General features: G+C 38.8%; 2 protein-coding genes and 1 non-coding gene across 5 annotated transcripts; 1 reads left to right on the top strand and 2 right to left on the bottom strand.

Moving 5' to 3' along the window:
• The first annotated feature begins 5,502 nt into the window (after nt 1-5,502).
• Nucleotides 5,503-11,110, top strand: LOC122020027 (DUF21 domain-containing protein At2g14520-like). 2 transcript variants are annotated; one of them, XM_042577734.1, is made up of 11 exons: nt 5,503-6,052; nt 7,827-7,903; nt 7,986-8,069; nt 8,163-8,276; nt 8,347-8,433; nt 8,566-8,705; nt 8,797-8,884; nt 9,118-9,191; nt 10,313-10,428; nt 10,527-10,780; nt 10,860-11,110. In XM_042577734.1, exons 1-11 carry the CDS (start codon nt 5,875-5,877, stop codon nt 10,902-10,904), a joined length of 1,257 nt encoding a protein of 418 aa, XP_042433668.1. In that variant the 5' UTR covers nt 5,503-5,874; the 3' UTR covers nt 10,905-11,110. The 2 variants fall into 2 exon arrangements, with proteins under 2 accessions (XP_042433668.1, XP_042433669.1); XM_042577735.1 differs by lacking the exon at nt 8,347-8,433.
• On the bottom strand, nt 9,361-9,434 carry TRNAN-GUU. Its single transcript has one exon. It is a non-coding gene; the product is annotated as a tRNA-Asn (tRNA).
• A 189-nt stretch (nt 11,111-11,299) lies between the features above and the next one.
• On the bottom strand, nt 11,300-15,577 carry LOC122020025 (G-type lectin S-receptor-like serine/threonine-protein kinase At4g27290). Of its 2 annotated transcripts, none has more exons than XM_042577732.1 (11): nt 15,417-15,577; nt 14,625-15,289; nt 13,868-14,426; nt 13,678-13,794; nt 13,436-13,534; nt 13,172-13,290; nt 12,882-13,092; nt 12,318-12,558; nt 12,093-12,243; nt 11,746-12,019; nt 11,300-11,567 (listed from the first exon to the last, which is right to left on the bottom strand). In XM_042577732.1, the coding sequence occupies exons 1-11, from the start codon at nt 15,523-15,525 to the stop codon at nt 11,425-11,427; spliced, it is 2,688 nt and encodes an 895-aa protein (XP_042433666.1). In that variant the 5' UTR covers nt 15,526-15,577; the 3' UTR covers nt 11,300-11,424. The 2 variants fall into 2 exon arrangements, with proteins under 2 accessions (XP_042433666.1, XP_042433667.1); XM_042577733.1 differs by having other exon boundaries at nt 13,172-13,284.
• Nucleotides 15,578-16,233: the final 656 nt, after the last annotated feature.

The raw sequence follows: 16,233 nt of genomic DNA, 5'->3' as shown, positions 1-16,233 counted from the left end.
CCCAGCACCTATAAATATTTAAACATTTATTTGCCACCAGATTCTGAGTCCTTGCAACTCCAGAATACCACTAGCGCTGAAATGGATCCAATCCGATGTGTCTAGGTCCATCAGTGGGTTTTGAGCAAAACCCACTGATGGCCCTCCCCTACTTGGATTTTCATGAAATCAAGTCCCTGTGAAGGTCATGGTGGGGAGATGGTATTTATGCTGTCAAACATAATTTATACACCATGGATTACGAAGTATGGCTCCGTGCCAGTTGCCATTTATAAGTGCCAAGGCGACTTTGGGCCTGATATGCTTGGATATCAGGCCCACGTTGGGCCTGATATCCAAGCGTATCAGGCCCACGTTGGGCCTGATATCCAAGCATATCAGGCCCAACGGAGGCTGATTGTATTTTAAATTTTTCCCAGCACCTATAAATATTTAAACATTTATTTGCCACCAGATTCTGAGTCCTTGCAACTCCAGAATACCACTAGCGCTGAAATGGATCCAATCCGATGTGTCTAGGTCCATCAGTGGGTTTTGAGCAAAACCCACTGATGGCTCTCCCCTACTTGGATTTTCATGAAATCAAGTCCCTGTGAAGGTCATGGTGGGGAGATGGTATTTATGCTGTCAAACATAATTTATACACCATGGATTACGAAGTATGGCTCCGTGCCAGTTGCCATTTATAAGTGTCATGGCGACTTTGGGCCTGATATGCTTGGATATCAGACCCACGTTGGGCCTGATATCCAAGCATATCAGGCCCAACGGAGGCTGATTGCATTTTAAATTTTTCCCAGCACCTATAAATATTTAAATTATTATTTGCCACCAGATTCTGAGTCCTTGTAACTCCAGAATACCACTAGAGCTGAAATGGGTCCAATCCGATGTGTCTAGGTCCATCAGTGGGTTTTCACCAAAACCCACTGATGCCCCTCCCCTACTTGGTTCTACCTGAAATCATGTTCCCTGTGAAGTTCTAACTGGGAAGATGGTATATTAGGTGTCAAAACGTATTTATACCCAATTTCTAATAAGGTATTGCTCCGTGGCAGTTGGCACGGAACCTAGTGACGTGCTCTGGAAACCTCCGTTGGTCCGAGCCTATTTGATTTTTTAAACAATCCCAACCGTTACCATGATTTCAGTTTTGAGAAGATAGAAATGGTGCGCATTACAACTTATATACATTGTCTCTTTCCACTAATAAGCACCAGCATTGCATTTTGTATTTTGTGATTTATATTTCTGACTAATCACTATGCAATATTATTAATATTCCAGTGACAGTTTCTAATCTTCTCATACACTACATACCACCGTATTATACAACAAAGACTACATACAAAGATATTAAAAGTCCTACACTACGTAATAATTGCATTTACAATCTATACAAGTTTTTGCCTTACAAGACTGGATATTTAATCCAATGTTTGAAAATATTTATCCCTCGAAATTGCTACCATTACATCAATTCTAATCTTTTTCATGTCTCCTTGTTTGAAGTCCATCTTCATATCATATAGGAGACATCGAATGTATTGCATCACAAAGAAGCCACAGTCAACGCTGTAAAGAACAACAGCATTTTAATTGTCAATAATTTTTTATCAATTATTTATATTCACACCTTGTGCTCGATTTACCTTGCTTGTTGTTGTGGACATTCAATTGTGCGAGAGACCCATCTATCAAACGGATAATGCCTTTCCAAGTTTGGATGAATAGCAGCAACGTGCTCACGACTATATAATTTAAAATCTGATACCTGAACATTGAAGAGGAAATTTTCATTTTCCATCAACTAGCATTTATATTAAAATACAAACAATATCATTATTATTAGATGCTCACTGCTGCTTCAAATTCATATTTGTATTTACTTCCACTTGCAAGAGAATTGTACTGATTGAACGTCATTGATTTGGTGTCGACCACCAGCAAGTGGAAGTGTGCATTATCACTGCACAAAGGTATAAATATATACCTTACCTCTTCATCTCGTCTATCCGTCTTTATCATGTGTTCGAAGGCAAACTTACTTGACGATTTCATTAATGACTACAAATATGCAAAGTCATACATACATAACCAACTAATAAAAAGAATTCTATTTTTAACTATAATCAAATCAATTCCTTACTGTGAAGAATGTTGAACAATATATTGACTTGTTGTATGTGCTTCCAGACGGGAATGCCCCCCTAAATAAAATTTTACAATACGTGTCGATTACATCCCCTCTTGTCAACATTTCTCCATTCACACCAGATAAAAGGGAATACAAATTTAAACAAAAGGGTGGTTCCTCCCAAACTATATCATTTGTAAACCTACAAAGTAAACAAATCACAGATTATTTTTACAAATTCCTTTTTGATAACCTTAGCCCAAATATGTAATCAGATATGCATATATTATACTTTACTATTCAACTATTTAATTTACGTACTTTATTTCCTCCAAGGCTTTTAACAAGTACGCCACCTCTTCGTCTTATTTTTTTTTCTTGGAAGACTTAAATTGCTTCTTCACATACTATGCATACAAACAAAAAAGGCAATTAGATAATCCATTATATCTAACAAATTGCAAAGAAATTTGCATATATCGTCTTACAGCAATTGCTTGTTTCCTCATTTTGTCATATTTGGCAAACATTTCTACATCCTTGTCTGCCTCTTCATCAGATTTATCTTCCATCATTTGTACAATATTAATTTCTTCTTCCATTTCATCCAAACCTATTTTTCCTTTCCCCTTGCCCACAACAACATATTCTTTGACAAATTTTTTTCCTTCTCCTATACTTGTAACTTTTTCCGCAGGCTCACTTATATGTATATTTCTACGCTGCCTCTTAGGTAAAGTTTTGAGCCACAATGGACTATCAATTGGAGTATCCCTGTAATCATAGCGACTTCTGTCACGTCCTCTCCTACTTCTTGTTGTAACACCTACAGGTTCAATTTGAGGATCGTCTACAGGCTCGCTATATTGAGATTCCATGTCTTTTTTTTCAACTATTTTAAGTAACTCTTTCACCCTCTCCTTCAATTGCATGTTCTCCATTGTTAGCTCTTTATTTATGTTTGCTTGCATAATGCAATTACAACAATCCTTATTAATCTGCCTTCCTCCTACACTCACTTCAATTTGTGATGCCTCCATTGCATGTGGACTGTCCTCAACGCCAGCAAGGTTCTCAACCAATGATCTTTCATCTTGGTTAGAGATTAGGTTAATCACAACCTGTAAGAATATTAAACCACATGTTAAAACCATACTTTTTTACCAAACTATAGTCAAAGTATTCTAAATTTACCTCTTCAGATGAAACTTGGTTAATAATTTCTCTCACCTTACTAATATGTGAAGGAATATTCCTCCACTTATTTATTCTGGCTCCTTTTATTTTGTATGGTTTTTGGATTGGAACATGCTCCAAAAACCATGCCTGATTCACCATGACAAGGGTTAACTATTTTATAATTGTTCGCAAAATATTAAAAATTTTCACACAAATTAAACACTTACTGCCAAAAGACCAGCAAATCCCTTTAGGTAAGGGAGGTTGGTGTTAGCATGTTTTGTCTCAGTTGATGAAAATATGTCCCCAATCTTAAGTAATTCTGGAGCCATAAATTCATGGATTGATTCAACCCAGTTGAATCTATCAAGATTCTCAAAATCATCTACTATATCTATAAGACTTAACGGGACCTTATATGTACTAGAAGAAAATAAGACACAAACAAATATATACAAAATATAGAATTTGCAAAATAATAAAACATCATCTTCGACTTCAACGCGATTGCCATAAAATTTAAGCAACTCCTCAATTCTTGATCTAGTAGCTTCTTTTTTGTTTGAGAAGTAAGTTAGAAAAAGGTCACTGGATGCTTTAGCTGAATCAATCGGAATTGAAGCTCCTCGGTCTGCAATACCGAGCAGCAATGAAACGTCTCCTCTTGTGAAGCAAACCGGAACACCTGACCAAGTTAAATTATTATTAGAATTCTACCAACACATACAAAAGTATTAGGAACACCGTGGACATGATACAATGTCATATCAAGAACTGATACTCCATCGTATCAGGCCCACGTTGGGCCTGATAAGATGCCGTATCAGGCCCACGTTGGGCCTGATACGATGCCGTATCAGTCCCAAGTTTAGCAAACGCTTAAATTTTACCATACAACTACTTTGTAATTAAAATACAAATTTATAAATTGTACCTGAGAATCTAAAGGTTTGACTACTTGAATCCCAATTTTCAAATATATTTACCAAAATCCCACGGATGTGCTGCATATCTTCTATGTCCAAAAAAATACGAAAGGGTGACTGTTTGATCAGCACTATGTGTCGGTCATGTAAAATAACACCGCCTCCATGCGTTCCTTTCTTCGTGGATGGTTGAAAAAAACTTTTAAAGTGACCGAGGACACTGTTCCAATGCAGTTTCTGTCCAACATCAACTGAACCCTATACTTTATAAAAATAAAAAAATTTAAATCATACTAGTTCAGCTTCTCAATATCACAGAGTTTGTAAAATGATAACCTTTACAGCTAATTGATGTGGCGAGGATGATGATTCGCCCGATCGACGTCTTTGCGCCATTATCATACTAGCTGATTAATGTAATGTAAACCCTAGAATCCTTCACTGATGGCTCACGAACACTCTTGGTTTTTAATTAAACTGAAATGCTAGCTAGATGGCGCTTGAGAAAAACTCGAACTGATGGCTCACGAACACTAAACTAGGGTTTCACAAGACCGAGCTGCACTCGCATGTCACGAAGGAGGGAAGTACTCTAATGATCGTTTTTTTTTAATATCTAAGTTTTTTAAAAATGTGGTTCGGATGTCTGGGAATTGATGACTGATCAGAGGTGTTGGTTGGCGGTAGGGTTATATTCGGTAATATACATTACTTACTTGCGTCTTTTGGTAAATATAAAATCGTAATGTGCTTTTTGATAAATACATTAATTGTAGTACGTCTTTTGATAAATTATCGTTCTTTTAATGACAATAAAAATAAAGTGTAATTATTTTATTTTTATCAGGGATAAAATATATCTCGAGAATAAATACAAAGACACATGTTTCTAGAACAAGTTAGAAAGCATGCGAAGAACAGCATCCAGAATAATGCCATAAATGTGGATTGACACCCGTCCCATTACCGAGCTTGTCATCATACGTCATTACTGATGGAACCACGTTTAAATTGAATGGGAAATTTACATTGAGAATCCTTTGAGCATTGCAAGGAAGCACTATCTTGATAAAAAAAAAAAAAACAAGCATCCTATTTCTTTTTATTTCAGAGACTTGAAGTGTGACGAGAATATATAATTATTATGGCTTTTTTTTTGTAAAATGCTGAAAATTATTATTTAGTTATCCGAACAGAACATATGCTATTCTCGAAGGCTCTCACGGATGGGCCCCTCGTATAGTTACAATCTCTTGCTAGGTAAGACGGTGGGTCGTTCTTTACGAGCTACATCGGGAAGTGAAGCGCCACTGGTCGCTCTCCGGCGACCACTCGCCTCTTGTCTGCTTCGTCGGTGGCAGTGGCGTTGCCGGCCGAAGCTTATTTTATCCATTTGCTTGCGAAGACTCCCCTTCTATTTCCACCCTCGGTTCCTTCTACCTCACACTTCTCCCACTTTTCCGCCACTTGCTTCGAACCTCGCATCGCATCTTATCGCTCCCTTTTCGCTGGTCTCTACTCGTCGCGCTCTGTTCTGGTGCCATCTTCTAATCCCCATTTCGCCTCTTTCGTCCTCTAGTTTCGGCCATTTGGTTTTGCTCGATTCGAGGTTCAGTTTGGATTTTTTGTGTGATGGCGGTGGAGTACCACTGCTGCGAGCCCAACTTCTTCATCAACATACTGATCATCGTCTTTCTGGTGCTCTTCGCGGGACTCATGTCCGGCCTCACCCTCGGCTTGATGTCGCTCAGCCTCGTCGACCTCGAGGTCCTCTCCAAGTCCGGTTCTCCCCAGGATCGCAAGCATGCGGGTAAATATAAGCTTAATTTAGTCCTGTTTTAGTTCATCGTGTGTCGATTATGTTGTCACTATATAATTACCTGATGAAGTTTCCTATTCTAGGGTTTTTCTTAGGCATTGTTTCTTATTGCCAGAATTTTCCGGATTGATGTGTAAGATGTTGCATTTTTAGCTGCTATAGAAAGATTTTTCTGGCTTTTGATACCTGTAGAATCGAGTAGCTGATGCATGTAAGCAAGTAACTAAACTTGGTCCGTTCCTGTGTTTGAAAAATTATTCGGGCGAGCAAAATGTTACATTTCAGAATATTCGTATCATTTAACTTTGGAACATGTTACACAAATCTATCGGAACGACAACAGAGAGGAATCAAAGCAAAGAGATTGTGGGAGTAGCATTTGACGAAATAGCCTGACTGTAGGTATAAAAAAAATAAACAAGATATCCGTGACTCAGAAGCTTGGTTGTGAATCGTTAAATATGATAATTGTGGAGTATATGCCTACGAGATGGCGATGAATGAAGAAAATAAATTTGAGTAAATAGTTTGTTTATTTCATTATTGTTTGCCAAACATATAACATAATTTTATATACTGTATACAATAATTTATCAGCATAAAAGGGGAGAATATATATTTTTTTTCTTGGTCTTCTTCTCTAAAACTCTCTTTATTTTCCTACTTTCTCTTTATTTTTTGCATGGCCTTTTTATCTTAACTTTTCTTGTTGGATTCCCTTGATCCAATTTTGTTCTTATCCTGCTAACAATGAAGGGCGCAAGTGCTACTTCTAAATGATCCAAAGTAAAAGTGTGTGTTTATTGTACTCTCAAGGGTATGTGAAAATCCTTCAGTCTGCCTTAGTAAAAGAACAATGGAAGAATAGGGCTATTGGTGTTGTCTCAAGCACAAAACACAAGAAACGACCGTCAATAAACATTTTTTTTCCTACTGAAGACATCTGGGGTATTGATGTTATTTTGTAAGACCATCCAAGTGAATACTTTGACCTTGATGATGAAGAAAACTTCTCAGATCAGAGGAAACCACCTGTCACTTCAGTCTCTGTGAGACTGCATGAAGCGGGCCATGCACATAGAGAGCTCATCACTATTAGACCATCTCTAGGCTGCTGAAGTGAAGTTCCCTTCAGATTGAATATCTAGAACTGATTGCTGGAATTATAAATCTAGCAGAGTGACAGGCCTTAGAAAATAGACTCTACGGATAGCTGAAGAGAAATCAAGCTAATTAATAACAATGTCTTGGTTGCAACAAATTTGAGATAGTATCAGAAACTCACTCTTCATCAGAAACCCACTGGACCATTGCTGTGCCAGAAAGGCTCTCTAGAGGTCCTGCCAATAGATAACCAAGTTCTCACCAAATAGAAGTTCCAAATAGCCAAGATATGTTACAAGTGTAAGATCAGGCCTGATCTCGGGTAACTAGCTCCCACAACACAGATGAGAAATAAGAATCGCTAACTATGTGCTACTAGATAGAGCTCTCTCCTTTATGTACTTGCCCGTGAACAATCTTTTTTATTATTGGACTGTACTGCTAATCCTGTTGGATCAGATTTCTTAGCAGAGATATGTAGCTTTCAAGTTTCATCATGAGAATTTGAAGAAATAACTGTATGTGTGTGTTATATGTATATATATCCCTTGTGGAATACTTGATACATGCTATTTGACAACAAACAGCCTCCTCTTTTATTTATTTGCCTATATTTGCTATTTGTGCCTTCATTTAGACTCTTAGTGCACTTCTATGGCAGCAAAGATATTGCCAGTTGTAAGGAGACAACATTTGTTGCTATGTACACTTTTGATCTGCAATGCTGCAGCCATGGAAGTAAGTTCTTGTGAATTTTTAATTTTTTTTTATTGTTGGTTAAGTTTTGATATAACATTGATATAGATTTTCCTTTGAATAGGCACTCCCTATATTCCTAGACAGTTTGGTTACTGCATGGGGTGCGATCTTGATTTCAGTGACATTGATACTCCTGTTTGGTGAGGTAAGTTGTATATTTTGCAGCCATAGTCATTGGTGAGTTGCTTAGTCATTTTGATTTGGCCTTAATTAATTTCCATGGTTGTTGTGTGTATAGATCATCCCTCAATCGATTTGTTCTCGGTATGGTCTAGCCATCGGAGCAGCAGTTGTGCCAGTAGTTCGTTTACTTGTGTGGATCTGCTTTCCAGTGGCATATCCGATTAGCAAAGTATCTCCTGTTATTAATGTCATTTTATGACTTTTCTTTGTATTTAATTACTAAACTTTGTTATTTTCAGTTTTTGGACTTCATGTTAGGAGATGAACACATGGCTCTCTTCCGTAGAGCTGAACTGAAAACTCTTGTTAGTTTGCATGGAAATGCGGTCAGTTTAACCTATTAGTAACATTAGACAAATCGACCTCAATTTTTGATTTTCTTCAAGTAAATACAATGTAGTTTTTTTCTTTTCAACAATGAAATACTTCCTAACAGCATCATCTAATTTTTTAATCAGGCTGGAAAAGGTGGAGAGTTAACTCACGACGAAACCACAATCATTGCAGGGGCATTGGAACTTACAGAGAAGAAGGCTAAGGATGCCATGACTCCTATATCTCAAACTTTTGCAATTGATATCAATGCAAAACTTGATAGGTAACTTTGCTCCATTGATTGCTCAATGGGAAATATCGACGTTTTGCAATATTTCGATGTTAGTATCATTTGTGTTATAATTTTGTTTCAGGGTTTTGATGAATCAAATTATGGAGAGAGGGCATAGTAGAGTTCCGGTATGCCACGGGAAACCAACTAATATAATTGGACTCATACTGGTATGTTTGTTTAACTGGTTTGTCTAGAAAATACATCAACTCATATTCTTAGCATTGAGTCTTTGAATTGTATGATAGATTTAAAGAGGATCAGACTGTTGTATTATTTTAATTAAATTAATTATGATTGGGGTAAATTCTTTTTTCTTCCACTATCAATCTAGTGCTTTTTTTGAGTTGGAAGTATGAAGATTCTTGTTTGACTTATCTTTCATGTCTTCATTCAATTTCAGGTAAAGAATTTGTTGTCTATACATCCAGACGACGAAGTGCCTGTTAAAAATGTTACAATTAGGAAGATTCCAAGGTACTTCCCAGGAAAAATTTTCTTAGAAAATATTCTGAATATGATAGTTTGGTTTTTCTTTCAGGCATTTCTGAACAATATGTTTGAAAATTATCTATATTAATAAAGAAATTCATAGAGTAATACTTGAGGATCATTGGAGAATTTTTTTCAAAAAAAAACATTAAATCGCTAGAAGGAGGGCTTGAACCTCCGACCTTGTGGTTAACAGCCACACGCTCTAACCAACTGAGCTATTCCAGCTTGTCTTAGTCAATGGCTTTATGTTCCTAAGTTTCTGCATCAATGGTTCAATTAGTTTAACTGATTGAACTGAGTCAAGCTAACAGAATTATTAAAATTTGGTTTATATTTTATATACTAATATTTAGAAATTAATATATGTTATTTAAAATTTATTTACAAGGTCGGATACATTGGATGAACTCTGAGAGTCTTGTTAAAAAAGTAGGATGAGGAGTGGATATAGTGAATCCTTTAGTTGCACATCTTCAATCAAGCATGGTTATAATATATGCAAATACCAAGAGGTTTCTCAACCTAAGTGCCTTATTATTTGGTTGGGTTGAAGTCTCTCAACCCAACTCAATGGAAATTTTCCTTTTCCACTTTACAATAGATAATAGTTTTACAAATTTCAGCTTTCAATGTAATTATAAGTTAACCTCATGATATATCAAACACCGAACTGGCCTCTGTTCGTCATACAAAGGCACTGCTAAATAACATGTACACTCTAACTTGATCCTGGATGTATATTCTTTTAATTATGCAGGACTCACAAATGACTGTGCTGCAATTGATAATGTTAAATCTACTTAGATAACCATACATAACCATTAGGACAAAGAAATATCATGATGAAGCTCATTCTTTACACTGCTACCGGTTGGAGGAGTTTATTCAGGTTCACCATGTTAGGAAAGTCGTAACCCGATGAAATGGATAGCTGAATCACAACAGCTCCATTTTAGAGTCTTAAAGGGATATGATATTGCGTTAGTACTTCATATGCCCCGTCACCACTTTATTTTATGAATAGAAAAAAAAAATCCAGCAAAGCATTTTTATTGATTGTTGCGTCTGCGGTTAGATTTAATTTTCTCTTTTTCGAGTTGTAGGGTTCATGAAAACATGCCTCTGTATGATATCTTGAATGACTTCCAAAAGGGTCATAGTCACATGGCAGTGGTTACGAAGCAAATAATGGTAGAGCAACAAAGCAACAGCAAAAATGGTGATGAAATGCTTTTGTTGTTTCAAAAGAAATTGGGAGAATGTTGATTTGGTTTTTGCTGATGTTCTTTGTATTTACTTTCCAATGGGGAATTCAAGATGTGAGAGTTGACATAGATGGTGATAAGCCTAGCGAGAAAAGTTCAATAGGAGCTGCCAACCCGATTTGCCGGCTGAAGAGCTATCCTCCGAATTCGAAATCGAACCGAGGTGGCAGTAGGAATCGGAAATGGTCACGTGATGGCACTGACGATGTTTTACAGATCGACAACAAACCTCTGCCGGGATTGAACGAGGAAGAAGAAGCTATTGGGATAATCACAATGGAGGATGTCATTGAGGAACTATTACAGGTATATGATCAGAGTATCACAGGTGCTGTAGTTGCTAATTGTAAGCCTGTTTTTTTTTCTGATTTGAGAATTGTTTTAGGAGGAGATTTTTGACGAGACAGATCATCAAGAAGAGAATGTGTAGAGAAATCAAAGGATCAAATGTTCATCCTATGCCAGTCCAAAATGAGCTTTGAAATTTCACTCTTTGTTTATCAATGTTACTTTGTACATGTGCCCTAGGTTGTTGCTTGTTGCTTGAACATTAGTAAATGAAACTCATATGTATCCTTACAAAAAATACTTGAGCTGATGCACATCGCAGCCTTGATACGTGCAACTTGAAGACAATCATTGCCTACATAATGTTCATGGCCTCGCCTTTTATTTATTTATTTGCCTATATTTGCTCTTCATGCGTTTAGTAAGGCTCGTGATGCACTCATATGGCAGCGAAGATTTTGCCTGTTAGGAGACATCATTTGTTGCTGCAGCCAGGGAGGTGAGTTTTATGTGATCTTTCTTTTTCCAATCCAGGTTTTAGTATAATATTGGTTACGGCCTTGGGAGTGATCTTGATTTAAGTAACAATGATGCTTCGTTTTGGCAAGGGAAGCCCTTTTGGATCGTATAATTACAGTAGTAATCTCTGGTGAGTAGCTAGTTCATCTTGATTTGGCCTTTTCAGAAACTGATTTCCATGGTCGTTGTACACAGAGATCATCAGTCTTCCAATCTGTTTGTTCTTGGTATGGTCTAGCAATTGGAGCAGCAGTTGTCGGCGTGGATCTGGTCTCCGGTGGCATATCTAATGAACAAGGTATGATACTGAAATGCTCAGTATGTTGATCTAGTTTGCACAGGAATAACTCATTTGAGGACTTACAAAGTTTCAGAAATACTCGTATAGTAAGTTTGGAAAGTAAGCAATTTGAACTGTATATTTTTGCATATACAACGAAAAATAGGCAGAAATATTCACCGACCTGTAGGGACACTCCCTTGAGTCTGTAAAGAGGTACACGAGTATTCATCAGAATCTTCTGCAATACTCATGGGTTCTTTAGGTGGAGTCACTGGTACATCTTCATTTGTTAGCATCAGCACGACCTCTGCCATTGTCGGCCTATCTTCACTATTTTCTTGCACGCATAGAAGACCTACTCTTACACACTCCAGTATCTCAGGCGGAGGAGAGGAGGAGCCCAATGATTCATCGAGTAGCTCCAGAGTCCTGCCTTCCTTCCATAACAAATATGCCTGAAAACAATGCTGATGAGGTTGAATACTGAATGAGTTTTTGGAGATTTAGAGTATTTATTCGAACGCTTACATGACCTAAAAGGTTTAACCGGCAATCTGTCAGGTTGAACACTTTATTCCTCATGCCACTTATGATTTCCAAGACTATTACGCCGAAGCTGAAAACATCTGATTTCAAAGAAAACACTCCCTTCCCAATGTACTCGGGCGCCATATATCCACTGCAAGGAAATGCAAACAATATCATGATACAATGCCAAGACCGATTCAATGGCACTTTGCACTCTAAACATACAATGTTCCAATAGGTCTCGTAGTAGTATTCTCTTGAATGTTGTCTCCTTCAAAAATTCTTGCTATTCCAAAGTCCGATATTTTTGGATTCATGTCTTTGTCAAGAAGGATGTTGCTTGGTTTAAGGTCTCGATGGATGACCCTCAAGTTAGAGTCTTGATGCAAGTAGAGAAGCCCTCGAGCGATACTGATAATGATTTGATACCGCGTGTGCCAGTCCAACAAACCACTCCTTGTCTTATCTGCAAAACATTCATAAATCTGCTGAGCAACAAGATTGGCATAAAACTCAAGCAACAGGAAAAACACAATAACTTCCAAATTTTCAGATTACAAAAACAAAACATCAAACAAAGAATTACCAAACAAAAACAACAAAATCTAATGACTTATTCCTTTTTTTTTTTCAATTCTTTATCTCCTTTTATCTCTAAATTATGGAAAGGGAGAAGAGGATCAGTAACAATAGCTACCAGAAATGTATCATGATATGAATTTTCACTTGTTCCTCTTGACAATGCCATGGACAATTGGTAACTGAATAAGATGCAATAAGACTACTAACCATATATGAAAGCATCCAAGCTCTTATTTTCCATGTACTCCAACACGAGTATGCGCTCATCTCCTTCGATGCAACAGCCAAGCAGGCGGACGAGATTCCTGTGCTGCAAGTTGGCAATCAGCGAAAGCTCATTTCGGAACTGATCAGGCCCCTGCGATGAGTATCTCGACAACATTTTCACAGCAATCTGTTTTCCATCCATCAGCTCTCCCTGCAAAATCTCTCAACTCAATCCCCATGTTTCTGTAACAGAAAAAAGAGAACAAGATTGCTAAAGACACCTCCGATACCTTATAAACAATGCCAAATCCACCTTCTCCAAGTTTGTTGCAAGTGGAGAAGTTATCAGTAGCAGATTTTATCGTAGACAAAGCAAAGGAAGGCAACGACCCGATTGAGCTCGCTGTACCTTATTCAAAATCTTTAAATTTCAAACCAATAATCTGAACAAACTTATGTCTAAATTTAGTAGTTAAATATGAATATACTCGGCAAGTTCAACAATTTCATATCTGAATTCTGACATCATAAGGAAGATCAAAGTGTGCGCATACCATCATCCTGATGTACTGCTCCATCAGAAGAACTCCTACTCCAGCAATCGAACCACCACGGTGTTAATTTCGGCAGGTTCGACTCCAAATCTTCTTCTTCTGTTGCATTGTGATTGATCAATTATCATAATGAGCTTTCAGTATGTGAAAAAAAAAATACAAACCAACAAGTATAACTCATAAGGACATTTCATCATGCACCTAGTCGGCACCATTTAACATGAATGGTTGAGCATACATACTTTTGATTCTTTTCCTTCTCCACCAAATGAACACAGACGCGGTCAGGAACAAAAGGATGCCCAAAGTTGTAGCAATGGCTATGATCTTTACAGACCTCTTAGATTGTTTTTCAGAATCTACACAATAAATTCTGAAACATTTTGATTCTGATAAAAACAGAGGAAAGGAGAGATTTTGATGTGTGCTTACAGTTGTCAGGAGCTGCAACAAGGCGAACAAAAAGCTCGTCGCCGCCTTGTGAGAACATCCTCACGTCGATCAAATCGCCTCGCCACATCAAGCAACCGTCCCACGCCGTGACGGCGTGCGCCATGCACGAACAGTTCCTGGAGCACAAGTCTCTGCACTCGTCGAGCGTCCTGTTCCCGACGGCAGTGGCATTCTCCGTGTCCGGCAGCTTCACCATCCTCCACTGAGAGAACCCTTCCGACGAGCAATTCGGCGACGGAGGAGACGACGAAGAGGCCGATGTGCTGACGCAGCCATCGGAGAAGCGGTTTTGGTTCCAGTTTTCTCGGATCCTTGGGACGAAGCCCTGCAGGCACAGGCACGCCTGCGAGTTGGCGCTGGAGCAAATAGCGTTCGCGCCGCAACGGGCGTAATGGTCGCAGTAGTCGCCCGGCACGGTCCACTCCGTGTTCCATCCGCCTCCGGCATCTGACCATTCCTGGAGCCGAAATGCTCCGCCGGAATCCACAACGGCGCGGGAGAGAATCGAGTCGTCGGTGGCGTTGAACGAGAAGGAGACCTTATTATTTAAAACAACAACAACAACAAAATTATTTTATTAAATTACACCATCCATATTTTTAATTATTTTTGTTCGGCATTAAACATTTTATTTAAATTGATATCAACAAAGGAGAATTTTAAAAGTTGGAAAACAATAGAAATATTATATATTCAGAGGGTTTATATGTAAATAAATATTCAGTTACCAACCAACCTCTTCTGAATTGGACACGAACTCGAACCTGAACCGGGTCGAGTTCGCCATCGCTGGGATTCCGCTGAACCCCCGTCCGGTCCACGGACCGCTCCGGAAGACCACGCCGGCGGCGGACTGATCGTGCCTGACGAACATCTCCGGCCGGTTACCTCTCGTCTCGATCGCGACGGAATATTCCCCGGGATACGGATTCGTTGAGGTTCGCCACGACACGAGCTGCCTCCTGAGGTTGCTGCTTCCCCTGTCCAACCCGAGCTTCATCCCTGGAACCATCGAGTCGCCGAAGTAATCGAAGCTCTGCAGCAGCGTCGTGTTGCTGTCGAGGTCGACGAGCATGAGGTTTCCCGAATCCGACAGCCGAACGAGCGTGCTGTTTCTCCGGCGAGGTGAGCCGGTTACCCACAGCCTGCTCTGCTCGTAGTCGTAGACGCCGAACATGCCGTCGTCGGTGAAGTGGAGGTACCCCGGCGATATCGTGACCGGTCTGTCATTGTTGATCACCCACACCACCGCCTGCGCCGTGTCGGTCACGTTGGTGTACCAGACTCCCGCGTAGACGCTCCGGCGATCGCCGGGGCTGAAGAAGCCCAACGTGAATCTCCCGTTGGCCGAGATCAACGTCTGCCCTTCGTAGAGATACTCCCCCGGATACATCGTGTCCTCTGGATGAAGAAATCGCCGTCAAAATCGAATTTTGATGAAGAAACCGTTGCCAAAATCGAATTTTGATCACGATTGGCTGCGTAAATTGATAGAACAATTGTTTAGAACTTCATCGATCTCACTCACCTGCGCCATGAACAGTGATCACTGCGATCCCTGCAAGAAGCTTAATCGCCATTAAAAGATGGAGCACGGCCGCCATGGACGACAAGATCTTCTTCATTAATGAGTTCATCTTCTTAACTCCTCTGAAGCATTAAATGAGATGCCTCATCCGGCCGCAATCAGAATTCTTGGCTCAAAGTCAAATGGATAGGTAGGAGATCTTGCACAATGATTTCACTCTACTTTTGGCTTTAATCAATCAGGCTTAGTGGGACTGCTGGTTGGTTTGGCAAACCCTTTGTTGAAAAATAAATTAAATTTGTCGGCGCAAATTATAAAATTTCAATACAAAAAGAGTATTTTATGTGTTTAGACGCAAGATTATTCATGGTTTTTTTAAATATTTATATATTTAAATTTTATTCTAAAGAAATAATTATTTTATTCGGCGTTGAAACTCTCACCACGTGGTTTTCATTTTGGGTGGAAAACTTTTTAGTTTGACGCTATTTTTCAATTTTTAAACCTCCAGAATTATTTAATGAAAAATAATAAAATCCGATATCTTTATTTATCTCTAAAATAAATACATAACTACATTGCAGCGCTTCAAACCGTTCTCACTTGTAAACACAATCTGGATGCATGGTTCATCGTAGAAGCGGCCAGCTTTAACTTTTTGGAAAGGTCGCATACTCCTGCAAATTCTGACTTTTCTCCGTGTCAATTTCAAAAATTCACAAATTCAAAGGTTTTGACAATGGAATAAGGCAGATCATGTCAACTGTCAGCGTCATATTCCCTCGGTGCGCTTTCTCATGCATCGTTATTTTGTGGT

Source organism: Zingiber officinale, chromosome 9A, assembly GCF_018446385.1.
Source record: "Zingiber officinale cultivar Zhangliang chromosome 9A, Zo_v1.1, whole genome shotgun sequence".
Classification (NCBI taxonomy): Eukaryota; Viridiplantae; Streptophyta; class Magnoliopsida; order Zingiberales; family Zingiberaceae; genus Zingiber; species Zingiber officinale.
This window is presented reverse-complemented; position numbering and strand designations above follow the sequence as displayed.

Excerpts from the sequence above, each read along its gene's own strand:
- LOC122020027 (XM_042577734.1), top strand. The coding sequence starts at position 5,875 with ATGGCGGTGGAGTACCACTGCTGCGAGCCCAACTTCTTCATCAACATA. Across the intron at positions 8,706-8,796 it reads ATCAATGCAAAACTTGATAG|GGTTTTGATGAATCAAATTA; the intron begins GTAACTTTGCTC and ends ATTTTGTTTCAG. Across the intron at positions 9,192-10,312 it reads ACAATTAGGAAGATTCCAAG|GGTTCATGAAAACATGCCTC; the intron begins GTACTTCCCAGG and ends TTCGAGTTGTAG.
- LOC122020025 (XM_042577732.1), bottom strand. The coding sequence starts at position 15,525 with ATGAACTCATTAATGAAGAAGATCTTGTCGTCCATGGCGGCCGTGCTC. Across the intron at positions 13,795-13,867 it reads TGTTGCAGCTCCTGACAACT|ATTCTGAAAAACAATCTAAG; the intron begins GTAAGCACACAT and ends TTTATTGTGTAG. Across the intron at positions 13,535-13,677 it reads GAGAAGGAAAAGAATCAAAA|AAGAAGAAGATTTGGAGTCG; the intron begins GTATGTATGCTC and ends ACAATGCAACAG.